The 12,359-nt window shown below is 40.3% G+C and overlaps 1 protein-coding gene across 2 annotated transcripts; it reads left to right on the top strand.

Annotated features, from left to right (window-relative positions):
- The first annotated feature begins 2,915 nt into the window (after window positions 1-2,915).
- On the top strand, window positions 2,916-12,329 carry stom (stomatin). Of its 2 annotated transcripts, XM_046374937.1 has the most exons (8): window positions 2,916-3,147; window positions 3,986-4,018; window positions 4,437-4,546; window positions 4,904-4,976; window positions 6,960-7,042; window positions 7,237-7,440; window positions 9,342-9,476; window positions 9,850-12,329. In XM_046374937.1, the coding sequence occupies exons 1-8, from the start codon at window positions 3,087-3,089 to the stop codon at window positions 10,036-10,038; spliced, it is 888 nt and encodes a 295-aa protein (XP_046230893.1). In that variant the 5' UTR covers window positions 2,916-3,086; the 3' UTR covers window positions 10,039-12,329. The 2 variants fall into 2 exon arrangements, with proteins under 2 accessions (XP_046230893.1, XP_046230894.1); XM_046374938.1 differs by lacking the exon at window positions 3,986-4,018 and having other exon boundaries at window positions 2,917-3,147.
- Window positions 12,330-12,359: the final 30 nt, after the last annotated feature.

Below are 12,359 nucleotides of genomic sequence, written 5' to 3'. Positions count from 1 at the left end.
TTGTATCTTGACTGATTCTTTTTTTTTTACCTCAGTCCCCATCAGCATGAGGCCAAACCTTAAAAACCTAAAATTACTGGCAAAGAAACAAAAGCAGAGATGGAGAAATAGACAAATAGAGCATGAACACAGATAGTTAGCGATAGGGAGAGATAACGAGGAGGGCAAAGTACCCTGTAGGATTAGCAAAAAGGGTGGATAATAGGGACCAAATGTGACAGTTGATACAGTGGCCTATCAAGTGAGAGTGAAAAATGGGGGAAGGATTTGAAATGAGCGAATCATATGGTGTAACTTATCCTCCCAGTTCACCAGAGACCAAAGATACTTTCGTTTATAGAAGCAGGAGAGCCAAATTCCAGGTAGCCGCAGGGAGACGAGAGAGCATTTTTTCACGCTTGAGAGGGTTTTTGCTGTACCTAACTGGCCACACTGGCCACCAGTCCTCTATACTGGTCCCAGCTTGGTGCTTTGTCAATGTGCTGTGACTAATCCAGGAGGGGTCCCACATTTTATCTCACCCTAATTAAAAGAGGATTAGATGGGATGGAGCTCTAGGCCACTCCAACATGCACAGCCACCATCCCCTTGCTTTCCCAGGATTATCACTTACTGAAATTGCCTGGATTTTTGATGCAGGCCACCACCTGAACTCAACGAATCAGTCTGTCACTGAAATAGTTGGTGCTAAGACCAAAGGGGGTTAGAAATATGCACTGGTCCAAAAATAGGCACTGTAGCAATAACCCAACTGGTGTCTACACATGATCCATACACTCCAAATCTGCCTTGTCTCCAACGCTGTGTTTCTTAGCCTGTGATTATAAGATTTAATCCTGATGGCTTTATCTCAAGTCATTTTATTATCTTTTATTCTGCTATGGGGGAGTCTAAAGTAATTTCGGTTCTGGCCTGTTCATTTTACTCAGAAAATTCTAACTCTAATTCTTAAAACGTGCACCAGTCTGAAAATAATTTAATTTAATTAAGGGCAACAGAGAAGGAGCAAAACTGAGTTTTGGTGCCTTCACCATCCTCTAGTGAGAGTGTTCAGTTTGGGGATGACAGAACTGCATCTCTGCTTTTTGCAGATGATGTAGTTCTGTTGGCTTCATCAGGCTGTGACCTTCAGCATGCACTGGGGCATTTTTCAGCCAAGTATGAAGAAACTGGGATAAGAGTCAGCACCTCCAAAGAACATGGTTCTCTGACAGAAAATGGTGAGTTCCTCTCTCTGTTGTTGCTCAGTGCTCATGAGTGATGGCGAAATGGAGCGCAAGTTGGACTGGCAACAGTAATGCAAGTGCAATTTTGGTGAAGAGGGAGCTAAGCCAGAAGGGAAAGCCTTTGATTTAGTTGTCGGCATATGTCCCAGCCCTCACCCAGGGTCATGAACCTGAGGCCTTGACTGAAAAAATAGATCACGGATAGAAGTAGCTGAAATTAATTTCTTCCATAGGGTGGCTGGGTTCGCCACTGGGTTGCACTGAAAGGAACCAGTTGAGATGGTTCATCCAGCTGAAAGGAGACCTTGGAGTAGACCTATAACAAGTTGGAGAGACTATATATATTATCTGGCTGTGTTGTGAATATTTGAGGATCTCCTAGGGTAAGTTCAAAAATGGAGCTGGGGAGAGGGACATCTGGACCATCTTACTACATCTTGATACAAGGAGACAAACTCAGTTTGAGTGCCTTTACCATCTTCCATCCCTTTTTTACTGGGTATACAAATTATGCTACACGTCACCAATGAACAAGCCTGTTTGTATCTACATTCTCGGTCTCTTTGTATCTATAGTATTCAGTTACATTAGAAGATTAAAGAAAATGACACAAACTGAACCAACAAATCACATAACTTTAGGATTAGGTGGAAAGACTCAAGACTAGTGATTAGCACATTTAAAAAAAGCATAACTGGTGCATTCACGGGAATTCTTTCTCCAGTATCCTGGATTTGACTGCAACCAGACATCTAGGCAGCCACCGACTACTGAAGCCAAGGGTCACTGAAGCTGTATTTTCATCCAAATAATTTTGCATCTTCATTTATGATCATAATTTCTCTACAGATTAAATCTGCAATAGAGGACTTTTACATATAAATGAATGAATAAGATAGAACGGTCAAATTACAACAGAATTTTAGTATGGGAGGTTATTAATACAACCTACTTTCAACTGTTTATTAATCCTACACTCTGTCCCATAAATAGTCAACTGAGATTAGATAATTCAAAGTATGATCAATTTGGCTGGCAGCTGCCATAGTGAAGACAGATATTCCCACTTCACCACTGGTATTTGGGGAGGCCTTTAAAAAATGACCTCTGGGGCCCTGACCTCAAACCAGAACATTGTGTGAATGCCTGCAAGGCATTAGGTTACAATATATTCTCAAGTGGCGCAGTTTACTTCGGGACATAACCATCCAAACTGCATTGAAATGCAAACATGGAACAATAGCTCATTTTTTCAAGGTATCACTGAAGCCTTATGTGCCAAATAGCGCCATGTGCTATTTTTGTCCAAAACACACCTCAGTCTTCAGCAGCGGAAAGAATAAGCACACTTTAGAAGTCCATGGTTACCTTCAAGATAGGAATGCATATCTGTAACTTTTTGGCCATTGAATTGTGATGTTCAGGAAATCTTCTTATGGAAAAAGACTGCATTTTCATTTTGTTACTGACATTACTGCTTCGGCTGCAAAGACGTTCGATTAAAATAAATTATTAGATAAATAAATTCAGGCCACTAGCTAACTGACAAACTCTTTTTTCTTGACTTAATTAAGTTTATGTATTAATTGCTTATAGTGTAAAACTAAAACAGTTTTTGCAGGCTCCGGTACCATAGGTGGCGGTATGCACCTTCAAAGTTACTGACTGCAATCAGCCATCAAAACAAGGAAAGAAGAGGAAGAAGAAGCAGCCCTTCTGCGTCACAGCATTTACAAATCCAATCTTAGGGTAATCTTCCATCGCTTGCTCAGCGGTATCGCAGCGGGACGTGGTCAACCGAGCAAACACCGGACAATAACTGCTAACTGTTTCCTTTAGATATTGCATTCGGCTTTAACTATGCATAACGACAGCGAAGACGTTGCAATGAAAGATGCCAGGAGACGAGAACGTCAGTCAGGTGAAGCTTTTTGGTTTGACCACACAGGACACTTTAAGTAATTTTATCGCAAGTGAAGAGTGAACGTGTTATTTTTGTTTTCCTTTAACGGCTCATAGCTGAGACACGTTTGTTTACCCGGCGTGGAAAACGCAGGAAAATATCAGACGTGGTGTTAGCAATAAACGGTAGTGTCTGACTTTGTTAGCTCACATGGACTAACCCTATTGACCAAAGCTAGCGTTAATTAGCATGATTCACTCACAAGTTATTAGTGAGCTGCTGAGCCTCAGATAGCGTAAGCTATCTATGAATGTTTTATTTAATTAAATGAACATATATTCGGTGTTTTGTTTTTTGGTTTTTTTTACAGTAAACCTGCTAATACCACATAAAAAGCTTAACAATTAACGCTGGGTGTGTTTAAGATTAACCTAGACGCTTATTTATTTATTTACTCAGATATATAATGATTAAACTCTGTACCTAACAGTGGTAAACTTAGATATTTCCATACTTTTAAATCCCGATATATCAGAATACGTTGCTTTACGTGCATAGGAATAGATAGCTAACATAATCGGCTGAAATCAGCTGGATTTTTCCGTAATAGCGGGGTGGGGTCTGTTTGTGAACCTCTTTGGTTATCAGTATTGATTCTCTCTCAAGGGACGTAAAGCTGCAGCCACCGTAATGCCAGTATTAGACATTATTGCAACTTGCAACCATAACTTAACACTGGCCAATATTATTATTTAAACCACGTTTCCGTTAGTTTCTGTATTCTCAGCCATGGTTATTTATTGTACCGTTACTGCAAGTAGTTCTATGGCGTTTTGACTTCTAACTCTGTCTGTAGGTTCAAGCAGACATGGTATACATGATACTGAAGGTACGGATCTCATTCACTGAATGGTTGCATGTGATTACTGCATTTTTGACTACAGTAAATGCTGCTGTCAGGACGGATAATGTGACTCATGGTGTTAAGTCTTAACAAATGCTTAAGAGCAGTGGGTGTGTGGGCAGGGCTGACGTTAAACCTGATTTGACTGTTCATATTTACAAAAGGTGGGTGTTGAGAGATGGTTTTAAGCTGCTCTAAAGGGTGACTGGAATGTCGGTTTTTAGAAAGAGAATATTAATATAAGTTGCATCTGAGAAAATCTGTTTTTGCAACAACTGTTTGCAAATGTAGTAAATTGTACAAAAGTCTCTGTGTATTCCCACAAATTTGAATCAACTGATTAAAATAATTTGAATCAGTTGAATTTATTTGAGTGAATGTGTATGTTTTCTTTATCCCTCAGCTCTGGAGAATGCAGACTCTGACATTGGCTTTTGTGGCTGGCTCTTGGTCCTTCTTTCTGTCATTCTCATGGTGGCTACTCTGCCCATCTCCATATGGATGTGCATTAAGGTCAGCTGCTGGTCAAATCCACTGTTTGTTTTTTCACTTTACAAACAAAGCTGGCAGGTATAGTAAAGTCAATTACAAAAAATGGCCTACCCCATCTGTGTTTTGAAAATTCTCTGGTTTGTATTGTACACTCATCTCCTCTATTACGTGTGTTTATTTAACAACCTTTAAAAGCCGGTGGCCCATTGTTTTGTATTTACTTAATTAAAAGCTATCCTCGGTGAGCAGGTTAATTACTTAGTGCATTTTCAAAATTAGATTATGTAAGCGTATCTCAATATCCAGTTACATCTGTAGAATGTCAAATAAGAGACGACTCATATGTGAGCCATTGATGTGGTTTGTCTCTGTACACAGATTGTGAAGGAGTACGAGCGAGCCATTATCTTTCGGCTGGGGCGCATTTTGCGAGGAGGAGCCAAAGGACCAGGTTAGAACGTCTTTCATACACCACCAGATATTATTTTAGTTCAGTTTCTCCACCTTTTGCAACTTAAGACCCACTTGTGACTGTTAAACATTTTGTTATACAGGACATACTGGACCACCTTCTCAAATAAAAAAGGACACCTACTGTGATAGGACTTTACCACATTTATGACTGTATATGTTTGGTTCAGGCTCATCGGTGCCTACAATTATGAACTGAACTTTAATATTCCGGGTAAAAGCTTTGGAGCTTTTATGTTTTGAAAACCCATGACATTTTTTGGTTGCTGCATATACCTAACAGTTGCAACACACGCACACTCTACCTGATGATGTGTCATGACTGGTATTGTGATATTTTGGTTTAACCTTTTGGCCAGTACCGCAGACCCTTTGGCACTTTAAATGGCACTCTGAAGCCAAGTGGGCTGCAGTCACCGGTTGAGAATTACTGGCCTAAAAGATACTGTGTATTGCATGATATTAACATTTGAACTTCTTACTTTACTATGCACTCATCATAGAGAAGGAACTTTTCTAAAATGAGCATAACTTCAGTACCAGAAAGTGGGGTTGCATTGTATTCTCGTCAAGCTTGTCAGTTGGAGGTTTCCTCTCTGGCAGCTCATGGACATAATGCTGCTTTATGGGTAGGGGTAGGAAGGACTTACTGTACTTTCCCACCCATCCCCTCTTACTGGTGAACAGGATGTGAAAGGGAAAACAAGGGTCCAAGTTAGAAAATATGTAGGCCTAATAATAACAAGAGGATGTCCCACTTCAAAGTTCACACAAGAGATACTGTACCACACAGATAACCCCCAACATGCCCAGGTTTTCCGTGGCCCCATTTAGTCTGCCAGTGCTGCTGCATGTTTGCCTGTTTAACGTCTGAATGCCTGAATCGTTCTGTTCTCAGTGATGTGACGTCTGTTTTAAAAGGCAATGTATTTGTTTAAGTCAAAAATACAGACTCCCTCGAGGAATAATTTGCATGAATCTCATAACTCACTGTCTCTTTGTCTTTGATTTTTTTGTTTTATCTGATCTAAAAAACCAGGCAGTGTCCTCTCAAAATGCTGAAATGTGACTCCTCTGAGTGCCATGGGACCTTATTTATAACAGTGTAGAGTAATAATAGCTCTTTGCCAGCAAACTTCACAGTCACAAGGGGCTTAAGCAGCCAATGCCAAAGTTGAATTTGGCATTTGGTTTCCCATAATGCCCTTTGCCCTCAGGCTACACAGCGTGGCCCCCTCTCTGTCTACAACAGCTCTTATAAAACAGTGATTCGAACATTTCTGCGTATATTTAGAATGAACATTTGAAATGGGCATATGGGAATAGTTAATCATGAAATGAAAAGGCTTTGTTTGTAGAGTTCTGCCTGGAACAGCCAAGAGATGTTTATTCATGACCAAAGCTTTTGTTCAGGATGCCTATCATTGGAATTTTCCACTACTTTACAAGATGGCTTGCAGAGTCTTTCAGAGCGTGCGAGGGCAGCTGAGGCTCCTTTACTTGTCTGACAGGAACTAGAATGGTTGAGAGTGATAGAAACATTATGTAGGAAATGGCGTCTTAATTCCCCCTCATAATCAGACCGCTGTGATCTCACCGTTTAAATGTACAACATTCTGACAGGAAATGCAGCCCACTAGTCCCTAACTGTTTTGGCATTAATGTTTGCTAAATGATTGCACACCTAGCACATGTCTGTTTCTCACAGGCACATGCCTCGTATTGTTTAATGCGCTAATTCAATCATTACGACTTGAAACAGGCTTGTGAAAGCTGCAAATATCCACAGCTTTGCCTCACTGTCAGCACAGCTGCAGTCTTATAAGGAGAGCTTGACTTGGCCTCCTGCCCGAATTTCATTCATCCCGGTGTTTTCAAACATTTGTGAAGAAGCTTCCTCATTATTGTGTTTACAGGGGCTTTAGTCTTTGTTAAAACTATTTGCATTCTTGTGATTTCACAGGACTGTTCTTCATCTTGCCGTGCACTGACAGCTTCATTAATGTGGACATGCGTACCATCACCTTCGACATCCCACCGCAAGAGGTACACTCCCAATTACATTAAACAAACACGTTGTCACATTCACAGACAGCCAAAGGACATCAAAATAACTGCACGGATTCTTGGAAGAGCCCACCAGTAATGCATTCAGATACTTTGAACATTTCAAACCTTTTCTCCTTCGCATCACGTAACATTTTTTTCTCTTTCGTTTTCAATCGCTGTCTTGCTCTCAGGTTTTGACCAAAGACTCTGTGACAGTGAGTGTTGACGGTGTTGTGTACTACCGGGTCCAGAATGCCACTCTGGCTGTGGCTAACATCACTAATGCAGATGCTGCCACTCGTCTGTTGGCCCAGACCACCCTGAGGAACGTCCTGGGTACCAAGAACCTGGCAGAGATCCTGTCTGACCGTGAAGAAATTGCACACAGTATGCAGGTAGAGTACAGTAACTGTTATACGTGCTGCTAGCTGGCACTATGATCCAAATCTAAAGGTGCTAACACGAATATGCTTCCCAGAATTACCTTTCAGTACATAATAGGGCTGTCGCTGTTTATTCAGAATTCACATTTGGTCTTAGCATGGTAAAAATAAATAAATAAATAAATCTATGAAGGTTTCTGACCTGCTTGAATTCAAAATGTACACTTTGATGTGCTCTTAAAATACGCAATCAGCCTGGTCTGTTACATGAATGCATGCTGCATTGCATCCTCTTGACCCATCAGTAGAGTAAGCTGATAAATAAGAAGTGGAGGAGGACACTAGCGACCAAAGCATTGCTGGCTGAATAACTACCACACAGATGTATCTGAGAAGGAGTAGGTGAAAGTATTTTGGGTTCTACGCTGTAGATGGCAAAAATTGTTGACTTTGTTGCAGCAGCTTGCTCTCCAACTAAAACGAATCACAGGACTCGTCTGCTAGCTTGTCACCCGTATGAGTGGAGCAACATCAAGTGTAGAAAACACAACTGTGTCACACACTCTGTGACCACTGACGGTCACTGTAAGTCAGACTCATGCATTACACTGTATGGGTTGCATTCAAATTAATATGAGGTGAATTATGTGTTTGAATTTGCTCAAACTTGGCTTTTTTTGTTGCTGTTTTAAAGTGACAGATCTAGCATGCAACTTTCTGTTGTGTGTGTTGACATTCCTTTGATGTGACGCACAGTTACTGTGATTGTTATAAAGGAAAATGTTGTAAATATGCGAAAACTGAGATGCTGGACACGTGCTTCAATGCATACCAAAGAATTATGCAGAAAACCTGCTATGTAGGCAATAATATGAGGCTCCAGTAAGACAGACTGACTCGTAGAGAAAACAGAATGGAGGATTATGGTGCCACCTTGCTTAGAGCCAGGTTTGCCTGAACTAACAAACTGCAGTTAAAATGTGCATTAGCTGTAAACTAAGAAAACCTTAGGTAATCCTGCATTCCATGTAGAGCGCAGCTGTTGCCTGTAAGTTCAATTATTTATTTTTTCATTAAACTTTTACTTCCAGTTTATGCTGAGCCTCTGTAATTGATTAAATATTTATTTTGGATGCACACACAGTCAGAAGGTTTGTCAATGAGCAGTTCATAGTTTATTAATGTCAAATACACCCTATGTGTTCAGTATTTGTTTTGACAATGATATGGATAAGCAATTGTGTCAAATTGGGTTTTCTTTACAGCAGCATTTATAGTTAATTTTCTAAAAGGTCATTATCCACAAAGAAATGCTTTATAAAAATGGTTAACATGTTCTAACATGTTCTTCTTCCTGTGTGCTGTGCCACAAGTTCTTTAAGGGCAGCACAGAGCGTAGTCTCAGACAGATGCTTTGTTCAAATACAACAAGGACAAAACTCTTTTCTCCTGCACCACCACTGTGCTAAGTACAGAGACCATTGTGGTTTTGTATCTGCAAGGTCTACAGTGTGCAAATGTTGAGATGAAAACATCTGCAGGAAATGTTCAATGCATTATAATAGAAGGTGTAAAATGACTGAGGCACTATGTTGCAGGCAGGGTAATTTTTGATTGTGTGTTATAGTGTGAATATGCTTTATATGCATATGGCATCATCCATGTTTGATTAACCTTTTATGTTTTTCATTTTTATACTAACTGTGCTCTAAATTTCTCTCCGAAAGAGTAACACATCCACCCAAACAGAGCTCCATCTGGTGGACAATTCTGAAAAATGCTGGCTTTGAGATAGCAGGAAGTTTCAAAGCTTGTTGAGAAAATCTGGACCAACAAAAAGAAATTTGCTGGTGTTAAACAAAGGAAGCTTCATGTCGAACAGTGCTGAAAAACACGTCTCCCTGTCTTCTTAGTCCTCTCTCGACGATGCTACAGATGACTGGGGGATCAAGGTGGAGCGGGTGGAGATCAAAGACGTCAAGCTGCCCCTTCAGCTCCAGAGAGCCATGGCTGCTGAGGCTGAGGCCAGCCGCGAGGCCAGAGCCAAGGTAAGGTGGAGCCGCATTTGGCGGTTGCTGCTTGTAAACACGCCATTCAGTGGTGCAGTGAACTAGAGTGATAGCTGATTGTTGAGTATGTGGAGTACACCTTTAAAGTACTCACTCAAACCTCACAACATTCCTCCCCTGGGTCACTTTTCTTTTGCCCATCAATTTGATAAATTGAGGAAAAAAAATCACATTGCATTGTAGATTTTATTTAATTTATATATTGATGTAATGATGCTAAATAATAAATCAGTCATCTAGTGTAAAGTAGTGTGTTCTTTGCCTCCTAACCACATTAAGATTTTTGTTGCAAACACCCCTCACCCTCTGCCTGTTTTATTCACTTCTCTCTCTTCCCATTTTCCTTCTCAAGGTGATAGCAGCGGAGGGAGAGATGAACGCGTCACGGGCGCTGAAGGAAGCCTCCCTGGTGATTGCAGAGTCTCCGTCTGCCCTGCAGCTGCGTTACCTGCAGACCCTTAACACCATCGCCGCCGAGAAGAACTCCACCATCATCTTCCCGCTGCCGCTGGAGATGATGCAGGGGTTCATCAAACACTGAGGGGGGTGTGGGTTGCAAAACAAATCGCACTACATGCGACACACACACACACATATTTAGTCCCTGTGTCTTCTTAAATGACGCTTGGAAAGTTGTGCTGAAGCTATGCTTAAAAAAAAAAAAACTTGTGGTGACCAGCACCACCTGTTTGAAAGCTTGTTGATCACCTGACCATCACTGCATTTGAACACACCTCAAAGACTGACCACCAGAGCACGTGCACTTATGTACTGTGCCTGTGTGAGAGGAAATAGCTGCATTCATGACCTAAAAGAGAAAGCCAGAGAAAGAAAAGTACAACACAGACTAACTGACCGTTTTCGTGCAAATGGGTGTTTGATCGCTTCATTCCAAATTGCTTTTAGATGGATTAGACAGCTTTAGCATTTTCGAGAAGACGAAAATATGAAATGCAGCTTGCGTTGCTTCAGATCAGTATCTGTTCAGTGTCAACACTGAGCTGTTAGGCCGAAGAACCGGTCAGAAAGCTCTCTTATCTCTTGCTGCTGAACTGATATGGTCGTGTGTATGAGCTTTAACTAAGAACAGCCACAGTGCAGCAGGTGGTTTAACTTTTGTCCTGCAGTTTTTTTTAAGCTACAAATGTAGAAATCAGCCAAGGTTCAGAAACAATAAGCTCAAACCGTCACATCATCTTTTTTTTTTTTTTTTTTTTTTACAGACATTTTTAAGTGCCTGCTGGATATGTGGCCTTACACACACACACACAATCACACACACTCACCCATAACATAACACACTGTAAGATGCCAGTGTCACGTTGCGTCGTTTTATACATTAACGTATTGTCTACTGTCTGAACTCTTAACAGCTTTATTCCCAATCCCCAAAACCAAACAAAATTGTATTTTTAGATGTTAGCTGTGCAACATTGCATGTTTTCTCTGAATTTTAGTGTAAAACCCAGTCCAGCTTCATCATAGCACTGACAATATAACCTTGAAGATTCAGACGCCTTGAGGACGTACAGTAAAACGCTCTACTGTACTTAACCTACTCCTCTCATTTCCTCCTCGCCAAAGCTGCTGTGATGTAATCATCGTGGATTACATTTGGGCTGCTTTGTCACAGTATCAACCAGCAGGAGAGGGAGACGGCGATTTTAACATAAACCCTTCAGAAAATAAACTGCCAATACTTCTGTCTCTGATTACAAGCTAAAACTTGGCTGGGATGTTGACAGTCAGGATAGATGTTACATCTATATGTTTACAGTATGCTTTCTGTTCATACACTGTGTAGGATATATTTAGACAGATGGACAAAATATTAGGAACACCTCTGATTACCTTAGTTGACTCCCTCTGACACAAAAAGTAGACACTGACACTGTCCACTAGGTGGCACTGTGTATATTGCTGGGCTGTCAGTTAGTTGTTCCTATTGTTTTGTCCACCCCTGCCTGCCTTTACTGCTTAGCGGAAGCGGTAACCATATTGCAAATCTTTCTGCCTAAAGCCTTAACTGACTGCCAGTGGTTCATTTTACAGCCTAATACCACATTTCTATGCACTTATAAATGAGAACGACTGAGGAAAATTTCTTTTAAACAACATTGTTTTATCACATGTATTCTTTTTTGGTGTACACAAATAAGCCAAATAGCTAAACATCTTTGTATTTGAAACATGAGTTGGTATATTTGCCGTCTTTTCACATATAAACAACAGGAGTGTAAAAATATGTTACAGTATCTAGTGTATGTTTGCCTGAGTAGTTCTACTGTATGCATATATGTGTATCTGAATATGTATCGATGAGCTGTTTATGGTCATTTAAAGTGTATTATGGTTTTGCTGTGGTTGGAAGGTGCTTCAGGTTTGTCACATTGGAAAATTTCATTTTTTTTTATAGAATGCAAAGGCTATTCTAATATTTTACTACAGAAACTGCAGTATATTTTGAGTTCCTGCTTATGGTCCATGTGTGAGTTAAAAGTTGTTTTTTATGTTTTTTTTTTGTTTGTTTGTTTGTTTTTTACACAAAGTCTGTCGCTGAAATGCAACTGCAGCATGTAGCATTTGTGTTCAGACAAGGTACTCTTGTTTTCTTGTTTATTGAACTCACTTCTCTACTTATTGATTTAAAGTAGTACTTGAGTTTCTATCTTGTTAAAAATGTTACACACACCAATATCAATGGTTTTGATTCAAAATATATATCGTTAGTTTTTGCACCAAGCAGTATTCTTTGTACAGTTGGCTTATGTTTGAGATGGTTTTATCTTGACATAATACACGAGAGCATAAGTAAACATTGTATCAACAATAGTTTCTGCCTGTGGATTTCATTCTTTCCAG

Source organism: Scatophagus argus, chromosome 20 (genome assembly GCF_020382885.2).
Source record: "Scatophagus argus isolate fScaArg1 chromosome 20, fScaArg1.pri, whole genome shotgun sequence".
NCBI lineage: Eukaryota > Metazoa > Chordata > Actinopteri > Scatophagidae > Scatophagus > Scatophagus argus.
The sequence above is the reverse complement of the archived record's forward strand: the minus strand, read 5'-3'. Positions and strand labels throughout refer to the sequence as shown.

What these genes read in the sequence shown, in the direction of transcription:
- stom (XM_046374937.1), top strand. Translation starts at nt 3,087, where the DNA reads ATGCATAACGACAGCGAAGACGTTGCAATGAAAGATGCCAGGAGACGA. An exon ending in AAATTGCACACAGTATGCAG is followed by an intron (nt 7,441 to 9,341) that starts GTAGAGTACAGT and finishes CTGTCTTCTTAG; the next exon opens with TCCTCTCTCGACGATGCTAC. An exon ending in GCCGCGAGGCCAGAGCCAAG is followed by an intron (nt 9,477 to 9,849) that starts GTAAGGTGGAGC and finishes TTCCTTCTCAAG; the next exon opens with GTGATAGCAGCGGAGGGAGA.